The sequence below is a fragment of the Triturus cristatus genome, chromosome 5_1, assembly GCF_964204655.1.
Source record: "Triturus cristatus chromosome 5_1, aTriCri1.1, whole genome shotgun sequence".
In the NCBI taxonomy this organism is placed as follows: Eukaryota; Metazoa; Chordata; class Amphibia; order Caudata; family Salamandridae; genus Triturus; species Triturus cristatus.
In genome coordinates this window covers 421,317,389-421,338,397 of record NC_140587.1, presented here as the reverse complement: position 1 = coordinate 421,338,397, position 21,009 = coordinate 421,317,389, and the positions used below count along the sequence as shown (strand labels likewise).

The following is a 21,009-nucleotide window of genomic DNA, read 5'->3' as shown; positions in this document are numbered from 1 at the left end:
CTATCGAGAGGGTCCCTATGCCAGAAGTAGGTCGTGGTTGCTATTCTCACTACTTTCTGGTGCCCAAAAAGGACAAAGGCTTGCGTCCTATTCTAGACCTCAGGGGTCTCAACCGCTCCCTCCGGAAGGAGAAGTTCAAAATGCTCTTGTTAGTTCAGGTTCTGTCTGCCCTCTACCCTGAAGATTGGATAGTGTCATTAGACTTCGAGGATGCCTATTTCCAATTCTTGTCCTGCCAGCTCACAGACGCTACCTTCGGTTCACGGTAGGCTACAAGCATTTTCAATTGACTGTGCTCCCCTTTGGCCTTACCAGTGACCTCGAGTGTTCACGAAAGTGATAGTGGTGGTCGCAGCTCAGGGGTTCCAGTCTTCCCCTATCTCGTCACCTGGCTGTTGAAGGTGTCCTCGCCCAGGCTGTCGTCTCCCACCCCCAGACTACAGCGGAACTCTTGCACTTGCTGAGGTTCACTATAAACGTGCCAAAGTCACACCTGACTCCCTCTCTGATGCTCCCTTTCATCTGAGCTGTTCTGGACACAGTGCAGTTTCGGGCCTATTCTCCCAAACAGCGAGTCCAGAATATTCAGGCTATGATACCGATGTTTCAGTCTCTATCCCAGATTTCGGTGAGAATTACTCTGTGGCTGCTGGGCCTTGTGGCCTCCTGCATCCTGCTAGTGGATCATGCCAGGTGGCAAATGCGGGCTCTGCGGTGGGACCTGAAGTTCCAGTGGGCGCAGCATCAGGGGAATCTTTCTGACTACATCCAAATTTCAAAGGGAACTGCAACAAAATTGCAGTGGTGGCAGAAGAACCAAGCTTGGGTCAGAGGCAGATCCCTCTCCCTTCCTCAGCCAGATCTAACAGTGGTGAAAGATGAGTCCCTCTTGGGATGGGGCAGCAAACTGGGAGAGGTGGAGATCAGAGGCATCTGGTCTCCGGCGAAGTCCGGACTCCATATCAACCTTCAGGAACTCCTGGTGATCCGCCTGGCACTGAAAGCGTTCCTTCCCTCTCTCAAAGTGAAAGTGGTGCAGGTATTCACCGACAACATCACCGCCATGTGGTACTGCAACAAGCAGGGCGGGGTGGGGTCGTGGACCCTGTGTCAGGAGAGTCTTCGCCTCTGGATGTGGCTGGAACATCAGGGCATAGCCCTAGTGGTTCAACACCTGGCTGGTTCTCTGAACGCCAGGGCTGGCGAACTCAGCTGGCAATGCCTGGTGGATCACGAATGGCGTCTACACTCGGAGGTTGTGCAAGGTCTCTTTCAGCGATAGGGAGAGCCTTGGTTAGATCTGTCGCCACCGAAGAGAACGCGCAATGTCAGCAGTTCTGCGCGTTGAAATTTCCAAGGCGGCACACACCCGATGATGCTTTTTGTCGTAAGTGGAGTTGCGTCCTCCTGTACGCCTTTTCGCCTTTACCTTGCCCCGAGTGCTGAAGAAGATTAGGCACAACCGGGCCCAAGTTATCCTGGTAGCTCTGGACTGGGCACGAAGAGTATGGTACCCCGAGTTCCTAAGCATGGCCATCGATCCTCCGATCAGACTGCCCCTTCGGGAGGATCTTCTGTCGCTGCAGCAGCGGACGGTTCTTCACCCAAACATGTATAGCCTCCACCTCCTTGTGTGGAGATTGAGCGGCGACAGTTGACAGCTTTTGACCTTCCACCCGAAGTCTGTAATGTCATCTTGGCAGCCAGGCGTCCCTCCACGAAAACGGTATACGCCTGTCGATGGAACAAGTCTGTGGCATGGTGCGCAGCAAAGGCTGTGGATCCCCTTTCTGCCCTTCTTTTAGAGTTCCTTCTGTGTCTTCTTTCTTTATCCCTGGGCACTCTTAAAGGCTACCTTGCAGCAATTTCTGCTTTCCTTCGGCTACCAGATCATCCATCCTTTTTCATGTCTCCTATTGTAAACAGATTCTTTAAGGGCATTATTCCTCTCTTTCCTCCATCTCCTTTCATAATGCCCCAGTGTGACTTGAATCTTGTTTTAACTTATCTTATGTGCACTCCTTTCGATCATCTTCACAACTGTCCTCTCAGTCTTCTTACTTTGAAAACTTTTCAGGCTCTATCCTCTAAGCCCCCTTTCTTCTCTGTGCATCCAGACAAAGTGGTGCTTAGGACGAGACCCTTATTATTTCCCAAAGTGGTTACACCATGTCACATAGAACAAACAATCACTTTGCCCACCTTTTCCCCACCTCCATACCCTTCCAAGGAAGAGGAGAGACTCCACCGTCTGAAGCCTAAACGTGCGCTATCTTTCTATCTTGACCTCACAAAGGACTTCCGAGTGGATGATCAACATTTCGTTGGCTATTTGGGTGCCAAGAATGGCTGGGCTGTTCAAAAGCGTACCATCTCTCGACTGGTTGTCCTTTGCATAAAGATCTTCTACGCTTTCACGAAAAAGGAACCTCCTGTGGGGCTAAGTGCTTGTTCCACTAGGGCTATGGCAGCAACTACTGCATTAGCACGGAGAGTTCCCCTTCTTGACATCTGTCAGGCAGCCACGTGGGCATCCTTGCACATGTTCACCAGACATTACTGCCTGGACAGCTAAGTCCGAAGGGACTGCTATTTTGCCTGCTCCATCCTCCAGGACTTTCTGATGTGAACTTGGTTCGTAGACCCTTCCCTGGGGTTGGTATTGCTGGGGTATCTATTCTAAAGCTACGGAATCTATAACTAACTGTCTCTTTAAGATGAATAAGTTACTTACCTTCGGTAACAATGTATCTTTAAGAGACATATGGTAGTTATAGATTCCCTACCGCCCCACCCATCCTCCCTGCCATGCAAACTGACTTCTAGGGCTAGGGATTCCCTTGCAAAGCCCTAGTTGTTGCGCACCAGTGGTCAGTGTCCTTCATGGCTCTGCGCTTCTGGCGTGAAAAGTCGTGTCAAAACTGATGTCCGTACGTGGGGGCGGCGTCTAAGTAGACACCGCAATGTCATCCCAGAGACCACGCCGCCGACGGACGTAGAGTCAACCGACGCCACCCACCGAAGCACAGGGGTGCTGCTAAGACAAATTATCCGGATCCATTCTGACACCTGGGGGTAATTCTAAAGGTAAGGAATCTATAACTAACATATGTCTCTTACAGATACATCATTACCGAAGGTAAGTAACTTGTTCTCCAGGTTGACTATCTGCTCCAGCATTAGGCCTGACAACTTGGAGCAACTTCTTCCGAATCCCAGGTCTGTCTTAACTGCTCGTGCCTGCTGAAGATGGGAAGGTGAAGAGGCCAGAACAAAGATTGCAGCTACCTCTGAGGTAGGTGTTCTGTATCGGACACCAGCAGGTAAGCATGAAGAGATGCTTCTGGGATGCCATGGCTCCTCAGACACCAGAAAGAGGGACAGGGCCAACCTAATAGGGGGGACAATGCCCAAGGAAGCTTATAACCATTTCTCAGAGGGTAATCGAAATGAGGGTGTGGTCTAGCAGAACATCTATATTAACAGCAAGTGAAACTGAAACATGAAGGAAAAACTAGGTATGCAGACCCCCCCTTGAATTTAGTTACACTCAGTCATATTTGGATCGTTTCTGGTGGTATCTACTGCTTTAGTGTCCCTATATTATATTGGAAGTCCCTTCTGTTTAAGGATGCTGTGCTCTCATCCACATTTATGTGACATTCTCCATCATCAAGTCCACTCCCAATTCTGAACTTTGGTCAGTGGCGAGCTTCTGTTTTTTTTGGTAGCTAAATTATTAGGTTGATGTTAATGCATTGTTGAGCTAAAAATGTGTAGTAGAAAATGGATTTTCAATTACATTTTTGGAAGCTTCCTTTCACAAGGTTTGAAGAAACGTTAGTCCTGAAGAGGCCTATAAGGACCCTACCTGTCTGTATTATGAAGTCGACTTGTTTCTACCCTCAGTATTCTAGGCACAGCTCATCTAGGGCTTTGACGCTGACAAGTGGATCCCTGTGTTACCAAAACTACAGTCTTAAACAAGTCACTGTATCTTATCTGACACACCATCCTATTTATGTGGTTAGGTATAGTAACTTGTGCTGAGAAAAAAGAATATGACCTTGCACAATGAAAAATCCAGCATTTAAAATAACACTCTTACATTACAAGTGTTATGATTCTAAAGTTTTATATTTGCCAAATGGGTATTCCCTTATGATAGCATTTACTAGCTCACACACACCGCTCACGTTTGGTAAACAAAGCATGTAGTTGTGATGTATAGCCATATTTGCACGATGGGGGTATTGTCAGAAAAGTGAATACAATCACTAGGCATACTTACCCATAGCAACTCCACTAAATGCTCCTTGGGTGCATGGGAAGTGATTTTCTTCAGATGTGCCTTTTTTCTGTGAATCTATAAAAAAATTGCTTGAATTATATATTCATTAGGACCATACTCTCAATTAGGTTAGCACAGAATTTATTAGATGTAGGCGATTGCTTTTCACTGATTCACCTTTGCCTTCTTTGTTGCCCTGAATCTTGAGCAAGCATAGTATTCAACTAGTGTAAATATAGGCAAGAAATGCCAGTTTCACAGGGATGTTTGGCCTCCATTTGTATGCGATGTTTATTTATGTGATGACGTATTGCTGTATGGTAGTGGGCAATGTAGTTTAGAATCTGCTCATGTAAATGTTCCTCAAGTATGTAGGGACACTTATCTTTAAATTATAATTGGTGTTATACATGCTAATTGAATCATTTATGGCAACTCTTATAGCACCAAAAGGATAAACATTAAATAACATTTAGGTATTTAGAGATAGTATTGGAATTCAGTGTGCTTTGTATATATGATTTTTACGTTGCCAACCACTGAACCTAGGTAAGAAAAAAGAAAAATCCCTGACCGTGGGTGTACTATGATCTTAAAACACGTTGTAACTTGGATATGCGACTCAGTTCCAATAATGACAAAATAGCAAGTCTCTTCGAGTATTGAGATGTCTACATGTCCCATCATCATTGAGACCATATCCATTTGTTGAGATCTTGAAAATCCAAGATTGTTCTTTTTCTAGATGTATATGCGATGTCTAGTAAGGGTCATTGTGAGAGCTGACATACTCTTTGCGTGCCCAAAATAGTTATTTTGCCTTGTGTTTCCTTTCTAGAAAATTAGTTACTAGTTTAGTGGTTAGTTTTGCACAGCTTATGCTGCTTTTGTGTTCTTGAATCTGGAATGTTATCTTTCTTTTACCCTTTTATATATATCTTTTGTTGCAAGGACACATTGTGTAACTCACTTTTTTGTGCTATTACATGGAATGTTTTCATTGTTCCCACATTGTCCTCGAACCTAGATCTATCAAGTTAGTTATTTTGTTTGACTGCAAACATTGCATGTTCTGTATTTAACATGCCTCGTAATTCCAAGGTGGGTGGGGAGTGGCTTTTCCAGATGGTCATGCTGGTTTTTGGTGTGTTGGTGTCTGTAATACTGTTTCCTCTGTTGAAAACAAGAAAAGGTTTATATATGTTATTTAAGATTTTCCAATGTTTGTTAATTGTGGGCTGTAGTTGGTTTGATAATGTGGAAAAAACGGTTACTCAAGTTAATCAGCTATGTTGTATATTGTGATGTTTTTAAAACAGTCTTTTTGTTATTACTTCATTCATTTTGGTTTTGTAGGTCAGATTGGCTAGATATCCTCTCTCTTGCGGTTTGATGTGATGGTCATTTGCTTGGGCAATATTAGTATTTTCATATGAACAGTTTCTCCTCTTTCTCTGCAACTGACCATAGGTAGGGTTCTCTCTTAGGATTTAGGATAGTGACTGAAGAACCACAGTAGCACATTTTTGTCTGTAGGGTTTGAGTATACATAAGTTACTAGCCTGAGTTTGTAGTCTAAAAAGACAGGCTATGTCTGCCCATAGTCCTGGGAATATTTAGATATTAATTTTCACTATTTATACCACTTGTGAAATTTTCTACATCCATCTTATTCCCACTCCATACTTTTGGTATGTTGTCAATATATATTTTCCAATAGTAACAAAGGTGCATGCTAGGGACAAAGGTAGACTAGACGTGGGATTACTAATACCTATATAAGAGAATTTTTACGCAGTCATGGTGGGCAAAATCTGGATTCTATTGCCCCTACACTGTCTCTCCCCATTCCTCTTTGCTGGCAAGAATGCAGTCTAGATAAGAGCGGGTGGGGAGGTTGTGGGGAAGGATGAGTGGGAAAAGACGGTGGGCACAACTTGGATTCTAGGAACTCTAGCCTTACCTCCTCCATTCTTTCTTGCAGATCTCAGGACCCAGCCTCCCCTCGCGCCAGTGAATCCTCTGATTCAAAGAGACAGGACTGCATGACCCATTAGGCAAAGGGAGGTGACAGAGGATCTTCCTGAACGTTGTGTAAATAAAAGAGGTGGAATACTAGTGGCCTCCAAGGGAAAGCTGTTTGTGAACATATAGCCCCAAATTATACTTTACAGTGAGCAATCGTGGACTACGAGTATGATGAACAGTGTCTAATCCTTGATTAGACAACCTATATTTAGTTAATATCATCATTCATTTGTCTGACTCGTTATTGAAAGGAAATTATTAAAATAAGATTTGCAAGAGCCCTGTGGGTGCCTTATACTAATAGGTGCAGACTAATCACAGATGAACTTCAGGCCTGGCTCTGTTTCTATACAAAAGACATCAACATTTATATTTTTTTATTTTTAGAGGAGTACTACTTCGGTAGAGTGATTCTCTCTTTGAAGAGCAACCGCAAGCACACTTCACTCAATAAATTTGTAGTCCTGATAGTACATGCCAAATTCAATATATCAGCCAGAGCTGTTCATGAGAGAGCCATGGTTGTACCTGAATATTTACATTATTTTGATTATATCCCTTTTCCTCAAAACTCAGCGAAAACCTAAAACAGGGTGACAACAAAAAAGTGGGAAGGGTATGGTATGATGTTTATATTTATAAATGAAATGGTTTCACTAATTCCATGGCACCATGTTTCCAATCTAGGCTTAATGCTGAAATTCTCTCTGACATCGTGTACAAAAAAAACATGTATATAAAAGTGTTTGTGGTTTGTAGGCTAATTTTTTGTGGCTTACCCTTTTCTGTACATTTTCTAGAACTTTTTACAGAGGCTTTGTCTGCTCATTGAGTGTTTTCATTTGTATATCCCTATCTTAAGTCTTCCATCACAATTCTTAGAACACGTCATATTGTAAGCAATACATAATGCAGTCAACCCAACCTTTTATGAGACAGAAGCTTATTGATTCAAAGTATCCCCATTGTACCTGTCATATTTCCATATGGTTTCTAAATTTCTTTTGTACTAGACATCTCCGAACAATGAAAAGCCAATTCAATTCTGTAACTAAAATAACAGCAAAATATATTGCCACAATTCCACCATGAAAATTTGGTCAAAGTACATAGCATGTTTTCTAAAAATATATCAGTCACACTTGTGACATGAATTTATTAGCAGCACCATATAGAGACCTTAGAAATATCACCCAGCGCCAAATCAAGACTCCAAGCTCACAGAACCCCCTGCTACAAGGAAGAATCTAAAGCTTCTGTAAAACAGAAATCACATCTATTGGAAGATAATCGGAAGAAACATATGGCTACATTGAGGGGCACATACATCAAGCCATTTTCTGTTTGCAAACGGGCCGATTAGCAGAATTGACCCTTTTGCGAACAGAAAATGGCCATTTCAAATGCATCAAAGGCTTGACATTCGCAACTCAGGTAATCGCGATTATTTGCGATTACCTTAATTGTGAATGCATTTAGGGAATCGCAATTGGTGATTACCTAATGCCGATGCACGTACCCTTTCCTAAATGCAAACTGTGCATTTAGGAAACGCTAATTACTATCAACCTCAAGTTGATGGTAATATGTGCATGCTTAGAAAAATACACAAAAATGCATTTTTCAAAGTGCCATGTAGCGCACACATGCCCTTAGGACATGTGTGTGCTTTACATGTGCACACTTACCTTTTTTGTGGGGTGCTTCGGGGGGGGCCCAAGGTTCCCGGACACCCTTGGATTTGCATTCACTATTTGCGATTACCAATTTGGTAATCGCAATTAGTTAATGTAATGCCAATTTATTCCTATGGGCCGGTAAGCTCATTGGAATGAATTTCCGAATCGCTATTAGCTAATGTTAAGGAAATCACACATTTTTTGCAATTCCTACAGGCATAGGCTTTTGCGATGATCAAATAGTGATTCCTTAAAAATCGCTGTTTGATAATCACAAATTGTAACTTTGATGCATGTGCCCCCGAATGCTTACTTATAGACACTAACTTGCCTTGTTTGACAAGTGGGTCTTCAAATACAAAGCCAACTGTGGGAATAAAACAGTTTCATAAAGAATATCTAATGGGAGCTCTTTTAATCTATCCCAAATGACTCATACTCCATTTAAAGGATGTTCTGATCGCCAACTCCAAGCCAACATATAACAAAGCGTTCCTGCTCTTTAATGACAAAATTGCCACCATTATGATTAACATTTCCACAAGTAATAAGTCTGATATTGTTAAAACTGTCTCTTTGTTATTGGGGAAATCTTATCCAACTTTGTATAGGAAGTTGGTGGGATATCCTGTCTGTTGTGGTTTCATGTGATGGTCATTTGCTTGGGCACTGTAAGTCAGTTGCGGTTGGTGGTTTTCTTAGGGAAAGTGTTAGACTTCAGAGGGGTTAGATTTACTGTTTCCTTAACATTCTAAGCAGCAGGCGGGAAACCTAGACTTCAGAGGAATTAGATTTACGATTCCACTCTAAGCAACAGTAGGGAAAGTGTTGGACTACGAAGGGGTTAGATTTACTATTCGCATCCCCCTAATAAGCAACATTAGGGAAAGTGTTTGGAGTGGTAACATATAACATTCCAAGTATTCATCTTTTTTTTTTTTTACAATACAGTTGAAAACATAACAAAGTTATTAAATCATAATGCATAAATAAAAATTAAATGCTACATAATTTAAGGAAAAAATTACATTAATAAAAATAAAATTCACTTCTCTACCTGCAAATAAAAAACTCACAAAAAGCAATAAATACAACAATATTTAATTTGAGACCTTATTTAAACACAAGATATAAAATGTAAAAATAATAGATTTTACAGGCATCATTAAAAACACTAATAAATTAAAAAATTATTTAGCACAATATGTGAACCAATACAAATATACATAATTATCAATTAAACATTGAGGGAAATTAATTTTTAAAATATTATAACTGCAATAACGTCCCACCCTATTCCCCTACAAACCCAACAACCCTCTACTAAAATATAAATAATCAACAAAAATATTAAAATTAAAATAAGCATCAAAATTAAGGAAGTAATTTGGCTAGGGACTCTGGAGGATGAGGACTGAAGGGATGCGCTAATGCCGCCTAAAACAAACACAGCTTTGGCGCGGCTCCGTTTAGTCCAAATATACTACCTCCATGCCGCATATCTTACTCTGCTGCGTCTCCACCGCGCAGGGCTCAGACCTGATGCGTCCTGCCCCCGCTGTAACCACTCGCAGGCTGATTTTTTCCACATGGTATGGCTTTGCTCTGTAGTTGTGTGCTTTTTGGACTTGGTTAGGGAAGTCAGTGCAGTCCTGGGTTGGGAGGTTCCTCTTAACCCGCTCAGTGTGCTCCTGGGGTCGCGGAAGGGCTGGACGGCTCCAGGGTGGACAAACTCTTCCTGAACACAGCCCTGATGGTGGCCAAGAGAGATATTGTGGCGAACTGGCTGAACTCGACCGCACCTACCATGACACGATGGCGCAGGGGGGTGGATAAGTGTGCGGCACAAGAAAAAGCTTTGTACGAGGCCAGGGGCTGTCCAAAGAAATATTGCAAATTGTGGGGTAAATGGGTTGGGGTGATAGAGGACTGAAACCCCCTGGAGTGGTTGTGGACCTATGATGAGCATTAATAGGTTCTCCTTCATGCTCTGTGGCTGTCCAGGGCGTCCCCGTCGCCATTATGATATTGTACTCCTGCCATGCTTTGATGTCTTGCTTGCTGCTGGTCTTCTGTTTTTCTGTATGTATGCTTTTACTTACTATATCAATCAAATCAATAAAAATGTGGTTATCAAAAAAAGGAAGGAAGTAATTACAATTAAACAATTTACAAATTTAATCAATTAAATGTTTAATTTACAATGCTAAAGTAACATACATTTAAATGAATTATAATTTAACTAACTTCCCACCATATTCACCTACAAGCCCAGCAACCGGCAATTATTGTATAAATTAGCAAAAATATATATATAAAATATTCTTTGAAAAATGTAAATTATATACATAAAATAACAAACAACAATGTACATAATTATTATTCAATTCAACAGTTAATTTACAGTATAAAATAAGCACTGTTAAATTTAGATTAGTTATAGTTTAATTAGCTTCCCACCCTATTCCCCTGAAAACCCAATAACCAGTCACTACATATGAATTACTAATTGAATGTAAAAAAAAAACCTTTAAATTCCAATCTACATTTTAAAAACACTAATAACCATTATAACAACAATACAAACCCCTGAAATTTATTTATTAACCAAAGCACATTATATTAATAAAAACATTTGTATTACTACTATGTTATGGTAAATGGTATTCTTAACGATCTATATACCCAAAAAGAAATTTTCTTGCTTTCAATATTCTGTTACACGCTAATTTTGTAGTTACATTACTACTGACACAATATTAATTTCTCACGATATTGTTAATCCGATATTTGTGTCATTCACCTAAGGGAAGGTTAAAATTAGTGCGACCACATGCTCTGCAATCATGTTAGATGTAATGTTAAAGATATGTCTTTATTTCCCATCTTGTAACTCTAGGAGAGTTAAAGAGCTTTCCGTTCAAACAAACTAAAGTTATAAGTACCAGGCTTTGCAGTCTGAAGTGACTGGGTTCAACTTCTGGTTCCACAGTAACACTTCAGTCTCTACAGTGTATTCCAGGCCGCAGTTGAATAAGCTGTCATTGGGTAGTAGGTAGACATTGGCCTGCTCTCATAAAGTCGCTTGATTGATTGACTGGTTCGTCCATGCATCTCGGTTTTATTCCCAAAGTAGTGCAAGTGTTGACAGCTGTGGAAGTCCCTGCTGCTTAGCTGTTTCCTCCATCATGGGCGTAAGTACACTGGGCGGCAGCCATGCTTTTCATCTTTGGAAACCTTTCCCGCACCATCTGGCCAAGCATGATTGCAGCAGTTAGAAGGTGTTTTTACATAGAGCCACGCAGAAACCATAATAATTCCATTCTCGTTAAAATAAATGGTTAAAATAATTAGGCAAAGGGAAACTGAGTTGGGGCTGGCCGTACGCAAAGAGACGTATTCACAGAAACAGTGGATATGCACGTTGGTACTCCAAGGATACATGGCAGCTCTGTTGCATTAAATCAGAACCGGAGGTGTTGAAATCAAAGCAAAGCATTTGTTTTCCTAGCCTTCCTGATACACCTTCGCGAGACACATTTTATGATGTCATGTGTATGCTAAACATCGCTGCCCCTAACTTGCCCACAATGCACCATTTATTTTATTTCGCTGTTTCCCTTTTAGCAGCCGGTGGGAGCTGTTCCTCTTGTTATGCCAGTAACTAGAAAAAAAGAGGATGAGGTGTCAGTTGGAAGTGCGCCTTTGGCAAGGCAGCCGTCAAATCAGGCCTCCGAATACGCCAGCAGCCCTGTCAAAACAAAAACTGTTACAGGTACGTTCTCTACTTTAATTGAACCTAAAAAAACACATTTCAGTGGAGATCAGCTGTGCAAACACCCCGACACACCGTCCAGTCTTGAATAAATATTCCTTCTGAGAGAGATTTATTTAATTTATAATTTCTATAATTTGTAATCATCAAGATTTCTTTTAAAATTCATTTAAAGCGTGTACTGATTCCCCTTTGGCCCTTCAGGCTTATTGCCGACTGAACCTGTTAGCAAGGCACAAGGGTTCACAACTTCCTTTCCTGATTGGAATGAATGAAACTGCAAAAGGCCCTGGAGTGAGAGTTTGGCAGAGTGTAAATGGAGTGACCTGGAGAATGCAGTGTTTTATACAAGCACACACCTGTTTTCTTTTAAATAGTAATATAACTTCAAACCCCGGAGTGCAGGTAGAGGAAGAGAATGTATGGTGATGGCGGGCCAGAATGATGAGGTGAGAAAGACAGTAGTGAACTGAATGTTTCTTACTTCGTGCCTTTGGTGTATATACCTACGTTTTAGATTGAAAAGTTTCCAGCCTTGAATTCTGTTACAAATCTGTGTGACCTAAAAGGCATCAAAGACCATTTTCCATGTTGTCCAGTTGTATTACAATGGTATGTGCCAGAAATGGCTTTGTGGCATCCTTCACAATACAGCGTGTCCTTTGACATGGTGGTAGGCCCCTTGTCCCATTTTGTCTCTAAGATGTCACAAGGGTAGCTACCTTTCTAAAAGGCCACATTGAATGTATCCACTTTTGAGCATCTGCATCAACCCTAGCAAGTGTTAATCAAAACATTTGGTGGAAATCAATAGGAGTACTTTTTGCACCTCAAAGCCCACCTGGATGCACTGTGCCTCAGCTTGTTTGATTATTCTCTATTATCACATTACGTCCACCGCCAGTTAGTGGGAAATGCATCATTCTACTTCACTTTTCACTGTGGAAGTACTTTGTTTTTTATAGCCATCTTGGAGACCCTCAACCTAGTCCTCATTTCTCTGTTCTTCGAAACTGAATGCTCACAGGTGTTTTGGGTTCGTTTTTATGCTTTGTAGGTGTTGTCAACAACATATACTGCTTTCACCCAATTTAATGTTATACAGTTCATCAACCTAAGAATGGTAAAATGCTGGGTTGCTCTTGTTGGTATTTCAGCTCCTGTTTAGGTACAAGTGGTTAACTCACTGAGTTTTTTTGTTGAATTATAGTTGTGAGTATTGCAAACAATAAGAACAACGTCAGTACACATTTCTTGGCAAACAATAGCCTCTACTGCTTATCTGTATGCACCAACAAATGTGCCTGTTTTGCAGTATGTCTTGTACAACTATGTGACTGGTTTCCAGCCATGTTGAATTGAACACCTTTTCCTATTTTTTAGCAGTTAGTTACATTTGTTTTGGTATTACCCTCGACTGGACATCTATAACACACAGAAATAAAAATACAAATCCATTTTTTCATTCCCATTTGAAATAGATCCATAAAGCATGCTCAAAAGTGTAAATCAGACGTCTTCAAACTTTTTTTACTCTGAGTCCCCTCCTAAGCAAAATGTTTTGAGGTCAGGCCCTCCACCAAAACTTTATGGCAAGGATTGGGGGAGCATTAGGGACATGGCTGCGTGCAGGGAGCGGGGCTTATGAGATGATTTCAGGAATACCTTTTCTATAGCTTATGAATCGCACTAAATATGAGATTTATAAAACTTCATATGCATCAAACCAAAACAGATATCCTAAACAAACTGTTCCCCATAATTCGGCTGTTGTGAGCCCCTCACACTCTTTGACAGCAGTGCAACTACACTTGCTGCACTAATGATAACTGCTGTCCTGTGTAGCAGACTATCTCCCCTGCATCTTTTACCACTTTCCTACCATGACTGAACATCACCTCGGTCCTAATGCTTGAAAGGAAAATAATCTCTGATGCCCCTTTTTTAAAGTTAGACAGTCATAACTGTGATGCAGTGGGCCTCTCAAATCCCTGGACAACAGTCCTGCTGCATCTGCTTCCTTAATGATAACCAGCAGTGGCCACTTACACACCTGGCAGCAGTACCAGCTTCACTAATGAATGTCCCTTTAATAAATAAAAACACTTATATTGTCCCCTTATTTGGGGTATCTCTCTGAAGAAGCTGTCTCTGGCCATTTGCAAACACAAAATTGAGTCCCCATACAGTGTTCCCTATTCTGGGCCTTCTCTTTGACAATAACTATGAATCTCACTCTTTTCCTCTGTCTTCTAGACCATCACTGTGAGGCCCCAGGGATCGAGAGGATTAGGGCTCTGGATCTGAGTGCAACCCTGCTGGCCTTCCACCTGCTACCCCATGGACTCAGCTTTCACACAAAAAACTGCCCCTGAATGGTTAACACTGACTTTGAGGTGTCTCTGCCTGAAATTGAAGGGTGTGGTGGTAGTGCAGAAAGTTAAAAAAAGAAACCAGCCTTCTTAGCAGCCAGTAATTGATTGAGTCACTTAAAGCCAAAGCCACTGGAATTATGAGGTTCTGCAGCAGCAGCGTTTTCCACATAATGATCTGTTTACTGCATTTGCTACATAATCTGCATATTTAAAAAAAAAAACTTGATTCTAGCTCAAACAGAACAAAAGTTACTTAATGCGTGACAAAGTGTTCCGGAGCAGTGGAAGGCCCTTTGACAAGATTGACTGGTAATCTTGTAGTTGCTTACTGCTGTATTTGGGTGTTAAACTGGTACTAATGAGGTGAAATATTTCCCCTGACAGGGTTACCTTGAGTTAAAATTACAAAATAATGAAGTAATGCTAACCACAAAATGTGGCACATTGTTCCGCATAATTTACCTTTTCTTGCTGCATGATTTAGTCAAACTTGCCGCATAATGTGGTCCTCTTCTGCTGAATAATTCCAGTGGCTCTCCTTAAAGTTCATGGTGGCAGGATCGTAACACAGGCCCCCGCAGTGCTGGGGCCCCAAGCTCCAGGGGGCCCCCTCAACAAAGTGCTCTGGCCGGAGACATCCTCATTACGCCACATGCAAAGATTTATTCTTTTTGAGATGTAATGTGAGGGTGGTATCAGCTGAGATCTGGAATAGTGGAGACACTTACAAAAATGTCTGCATTAGATACAGTTTGATTGAGTATATTTTGAAAGAACGTGTTTTATCTCAATCACTGCATCATTTTTAAGCAGCCTAGCATAGAGTATGTAAATACTGTTTTAAAATAATGACTTACAGATTAACAGGGCTTTCTGCCACAGGCTGGGACCTCATAGCACTATCAATAGAGCTACTGGAATTATGCATCAGGAGAAGGCGAATCATGCTGCATAATGGTGCAGATTTTTTTATAGCATTAATGCATTTGTTTGCAATTTTTACATTTGTTAACACTGTCCTGTCCTTTAATGCCCCTCATAAGTACCACATTAACACCCACATATAGCAATAATCAACAGAAAGGTGACCAGTCAACCTTTAGAAAGGGCCTTCCACTACGAGGTAACATGTGTTGCTGCATTTTTAGTAACTTTTGAACCATATGTTTTTAAGTCTGCAAATTATGCAGCAGATGATGGATTATGTGGCAAATGCAGGAAGTCCATAACTATGCGCTGTGAGTGCAGGGTGAGTGTGAAAGTGAAATGCGAGAATGAGGGGTGAGTTATCTGAATGCAGGGTGCATTTCCAGACACTTGAAGTAACTTAGCATGTTATCAACGGCTACGTAGTGTTTCAGATATAAGTTAAACTGTTGCTATTATCACATTAATCAGGGATCGAGGGTGAAGGAAATAAATAATGTGCTGATCCTGCAACAAGCTTCCAGTCTTATGATTAAGGTTGCCAGCTCATTATTTTGATGTCCCAGACGGGACAAAAATAAGCAGTCACCTAAAGCCGTATTGTCAGCACTTATCTGTGCGTACTTCGAACAGCAAATATAAATAGAAAGCACTTTTAATCATGTTCTAGTGCGGCCTGAATGATTCATGACTGATAATTAAAGGGAACAAAGACAGAAAAGTCACATTAAAAGTGAATTCATACTTTTTTATTTATAACCCTATTTAGTATCAAGACAAAGTCTTTGTAGGCTCTTTAAACAACACATGGCTGGCATTTTCTATTTTGCAACCCTACTTTATATTCCTTTTCATGAAATGCATTATCACACTATGACAGTAAGTGTAAAATACAAATGTAAGGAATAGGCAGAGTGGGGTCCAGGGGGTACTGGAACCAGTAAAGAAACTGTGCCTCAGTAACCAGAAAGGTATGTAAATATGCAAGTGGTCTTTAAAGACCTGTGCAAAACTCGGGTGCCAGAGATAAGACTCCAGACACTGCCCAGCCAAGCCAACAGCAGCACATTCTCTGACCTCCGGCCCCACGCACTTCGGAGTAAATGAAGACAGCCTGGAAATGCAGCAAATAAACATCGCCACACTTCCAGGCCATCTTCATTTACGTGTGCTTGGAGAGGCATTTGCGCCCCCCTGGGAACCCATCCACGCCCCCAAGGTGGGCGCGTCCCAAAATTTGAAGACCTCTGGTGTAAATTCTCTAACAGTTGGTCACTGTATTTAGTGCTAAAACTAAGTTCAGCTGTTGCTTAGCTGTACTTTATATTTAATAAATATTTGGCTCAAGAATCTTGTTGGAAAGTGTTGCAGATATGGACATATAAACAATTCCTTATCTAGATCCTGCACCCTGAATTTACACGTAGGTAAGATCTTCACTTTGGGAAGCAGCCCTAATCACTGAACAGTTTTGGAGTTAAGGGGCAGACCACCAGATTTAATGGTTTCCTTGATTTGTGATCATTTAAAATGTGCAGGTAGCTGGCTTTTTTAAATAGAGCAGATACTTAAATTGTGGATGCTCAATTTTTTCAGACTTTTGTCTTCAAGGAAACTGTTTTTTAATATAACCCCCTCAACTGACTGTTTTACCTGGTGTGTGTTGCTCCATGGACATACATCATAGTATTAGAAGGGCCATAATTTAGATTTCCATCAAAAATGAAGGTAAAGTTATAATTATGGTTTGAGTCCGATTACTCATGAGATCCCAACTTTGTCAAAGTATCCATTGCATGTTTCCAAGTTAAGTGTCCACATTTAATTATTGCAAACACAAGGAGATGATGGACGGAGTGCTGAAACTTTTCAGACACTCACCCCCAGTCACAGAATTGGGTTGAATCCATCATCATTCTTTAGCTCACTTTGCCAGCTCAGTTCAGACCCAGACATATGCATCAGTCTTGACCCTGTGCCTCATGGGAACAGTCCAGCCCGAACTGCCAAGCCAGGTCTTTACTGAACCGGAAACAAGCATCCTGGGACCGGTTTCTGGGTAACACCCTTCCTCAGCGATATAAAAGATAAACATTGAATTAGTCAAAGTCCCGGGCTTATGAGTATTTATTGAAAAAAGTTGGGATGAACTTGGAAATCTGAATACGGGGCACCATATCTTCGTTGTAAATTAACACTAGATTTAAAAAGTTCATCTTTTGAACCAGAGTAGGGAAACTCATGTAGAGCCCCACCCAAGAATGAAACCTAATTCATTGTCTGGGAGGCATTGCGCTGTACATACTTCAATTTGATTCCAGCCTTCACAGCCCTGAACTGAATCACTCCCCATCAGAAGATCCTTTTTTAACCTATGTGGCGTCTGTCACCGACAGATGTTGGTGACGGACCTGCACCGTCTTTAGTCCCGCGAGCAGGACCACGATTCGAAGGCCTGCCCCAACTGCTGCACCATGCACCTGAAGACCTTGAGGGAGTTCCCCTCAAGCTTATGGTGGCTCGATGTGCATCGCGACGTTCACGGTCCCAGCCAAGAGGAAGGTTCCGTGAGCCATCGCGAAGCCGGAGGTCGTCATCACATTCAAAGTCACCGAGTCCATTCGAGTAAGTCCAAGTCGCACAAGAAGTCGTCGAAGTGTTCTTAGACTTCACCTCATCCGTCAGCCGACGAGGTAGCATCACCACTCGAGGCCTGACTCAGTGGTTGAGCCAGCATTTGGGTCAGCTCCACGACTCCCCGAGTTTCCGGGAGCTGGAGCGGCCCCCTCCCAATTGCGAGAATTTTATGAGGCCATATACCCCATCTTAAGGCGCCCCGTTCCCTCTGGCTCACCTAAGGACCCACAGGTTCGGGAGGAGCCCCTACTGAATCCTTGACAGCGGCGACGGCGCTAGTCGGGCCTCTAGGATCCACAGATGGATCTGGATTGGATATGCGAGCTCTGCAGTGGGACATGAAGTTCAAGTGAGTGCAGCATCAGGGGAATCTCTCTCACATGGTCCATATATCAGAGGGAACTACAAGGGGCCTGCAGTGGGGGCTTTCGAACCAAGATTAGGTCAGTGGCAGACACTTCTCGCTTCCCCAACCAGATCTGGCAGTATTTACAGATATGTCACTCCTGTGATGGGGCAGCCATCTAGGAGAGGTAGAGATCAGAGGATTCTGGTCTCTACCGGATTCCGAACTCCAAATCAACCTGTTGGAGCTCCGAGCGATCCCATTGGCATTGAAAGCCTTTCTACCCTCCATCCAGGGAAGACTAGTGCAATTGAGGACAACACCACTGCCATGTGGTACTGCAACAAACGGGGCCGGGTGGAGTCATGGACGCTTTGTCAAGACACCCTGCATCTCTGGACATGGCTGGAACAGCAGGGCATATCCCTTGTGGTTCAACATCTGGCAGGTTCTCTGAACACCAGAGCGGACAAAGATGCCTAACGGATCACAAATGTCTTCTCCATTCGGAGGTGGTGCAAAGTCTCTTTCATCAGTGGGGTGAGCCTTGGCTAGATTTTTTTTTGTTACCAATGAGAATGCGCAATGTCAGCAGTTCAGCCTGCTGGAGTTTCCAAGGCAGTTCTCACTCGGAGACGCTTTTCATCTTGAGTGGAGCTCAGGTCTCTTTTTCACTTTTCTGCCCATACCAGTCCTGCCCAGAGTTCTCAAGAAGATCAAGAATGACCAGGCCCAAGTCATTCTTGTGATTACAGACAGGGCACAGAGAGTCTGGTATCCCGAGCATGGCCATTGGTTCTCCTATCCGGCTGCCCCTTTGGGAGGATATTCTGTCGCTGCAGCAGGGGAGGGTTCTCCAGCCGAACCTGTCAATGCTCCGCCTTCTTGCATGGAGATTGAGCGGCAACAGGTATCCCTCTACCAAGATGGTTTACGCCTGCCGTTGGGCTAAATTTATGGCATGGTGTTCAGAAAGACACCTCAGTCCCCTTTCTGCCCCCCTTTCTCAGGTGCTCCTGTTTGTTCTTTCCCTTGCCCAGCAGGGCTCTGCTCTGGGCACTGTTAAGGGTTATCTATCTGCAATTTCTGCTTTTATTTGTTTGCCTGACCAGCCTTCCCTCTTCCAATCCTCCATTGGAAATAGGTTTTAGAAAGCTTTGCAACATAATATCCTTCCCACTCCCTTCGTTATGCCCCAGTGGGATCTCAATCGCGTCCTCACCTTCCTTATGTGTGCTCCCTTTGAGCCTCTGCACAATTGTCTACTCAGGCTCCTTACCATCAAGATGGCCTTTCTGGTGGCAATAACTTCTGTCCAGATGGTCAGTGAGCTTCAGGCCTTGTCCTCCAAGCCTCCTTATCTTAACATCTACCTAGACAAACTGGTGCTTCATACAAGAGCTTCCTTTCTACTGAAAGTGGTCACTCTATTTCACGTAGGCCAAACCATCACTCTTCCTACTTTTAAAGTTCCACCTCACCCCTCTAAGCAAGAGGAGCAACTTCACCGTCTGAACCCAAAGAGACCGCTGTCGTTCTACCTTGACCGCGCAAAAGAGTTATGAGAGGGCGACAAGCTGTTCGTGGGGTGTGTTGGAGTGCATAAAAAACGGGCCGTGCAGAAGTGGACCATTTTCCAATGGATCGTGCTGTGCATCAAAATCTGCTAAGCATTGCCAAAAGGCAACCCCCTGAGGGTTTGCATGCACATTCCACCAGAGCTAAAGCTGCAACCACTGTGTTAGCTCGCGGAGTTCTGGTCCTGGATATGTGACAGGCAGCAACGCGAACCTCATAGCACACGTTCACCATACATTACTGTCCAGCCAATTAGGTCCGTAGAGATGGTCATTTTGTCATTTTGCCTGTTTGGTCCTGAAGGACTTCCTTGTGTGAAATTGGTCCGCAGATCTACATCTGGGGAGGTATTGCTTGGGTACCTATTCTAAGGTATGGAATCTGTGGCTAGAAACCTTTATCAACTGAACAAGTTACTAAGATAAGTACGCCTTATCTGGTAGAGACTCTATCTAGCCGCAGATTATTTACTGACCCACCCATCCTCCCCGCTCTGCAAAGCATTTCTAGTGACTGGGTACTTCCCTTTCAAGGCCCTAGTTTTCCACACCAGTGGTCAGTGTACTTTGTGGCTCTACGCTTCCGGTGTGGAAAGTTGCGAAAAGTAACTGACTTCAGCACACCAGTGTGACACTTACATAGGCGCCGTGAACATCACTTCTGGCACGAACAACACCACGCTGAGCCGAATGACACCACCTACCATCGCGGAGGGGTACTGCTCCCTAAAAATTACCAGATCCAGTCTGACGCCTGGGAAATATTCTAAGGCAAGGAATCTGTAGCTAGATAACGTCTTTACCAGATAAGGCGTTACTGAAGAAGGTAAGTAACTTGTCATCCTAGAGAAACCAAGAGTGGCAGTAGCATGACAAGGAAGCTGAGGGTCTCCCTTCACTACAAGACAGTTGATGTGTTATGATGTTGAAGTAGTGGTTGGTCAGTGTTATGTCTCCTGGGGGGGAAACAAATGCTAAATGCAAGTATTCATTAATTATAGGTTATGAATTTCAGGCTACAGATCAAAAATAATACATGGAACAAAGTGCCCTATGATAAATATACACACATAACCATGTTGTTTGATTGCATAAATTCATCAAAAATTCTTTATTCAAAGTCCTAGAAATACTTATTGATCGGTATCAAAGTGTATTTTTTGTTTGTTAATTTTCTGATATTGATTTACATATAAAACATACTACAATACAGTCAAATATCCATGAAGAACATGTACACAAATACATAAAATACACAGAGACAATTAATTGACTTCACTGTATGTTAAACATATCGATAGAAAAAGGAGCAGGTGAACTGTAAACAATTGGAAGGCTGGTGGTAGGTGGAAGCTGCGCACGTTTCGGCTGGGG

General features: G+C 42.5%; 1 protein-coding gene across 1 annotated transcript in view; it reads left to right on the top strand.

Moving 5' to 3' along the window:
• Positions 1-21,009, top strand: part of VPS13B (vacuolar protein sorting 13 homolog B) — a 2,934,705-nt gene that overhangs the window by 1,190,127 nt on the left and 1,723,569 nt on the right. The window contains exon 21 of the mRNA XM_085605186.1: positions 11,626-11,773. Within this exon, the coding sequence (XP_085461312.1) occupies positions 11,626-11,773 (148 nt within the window). The remainder of the gene's footprint in view (positions 1-11,625; positions 11,774-21,009) is intronic.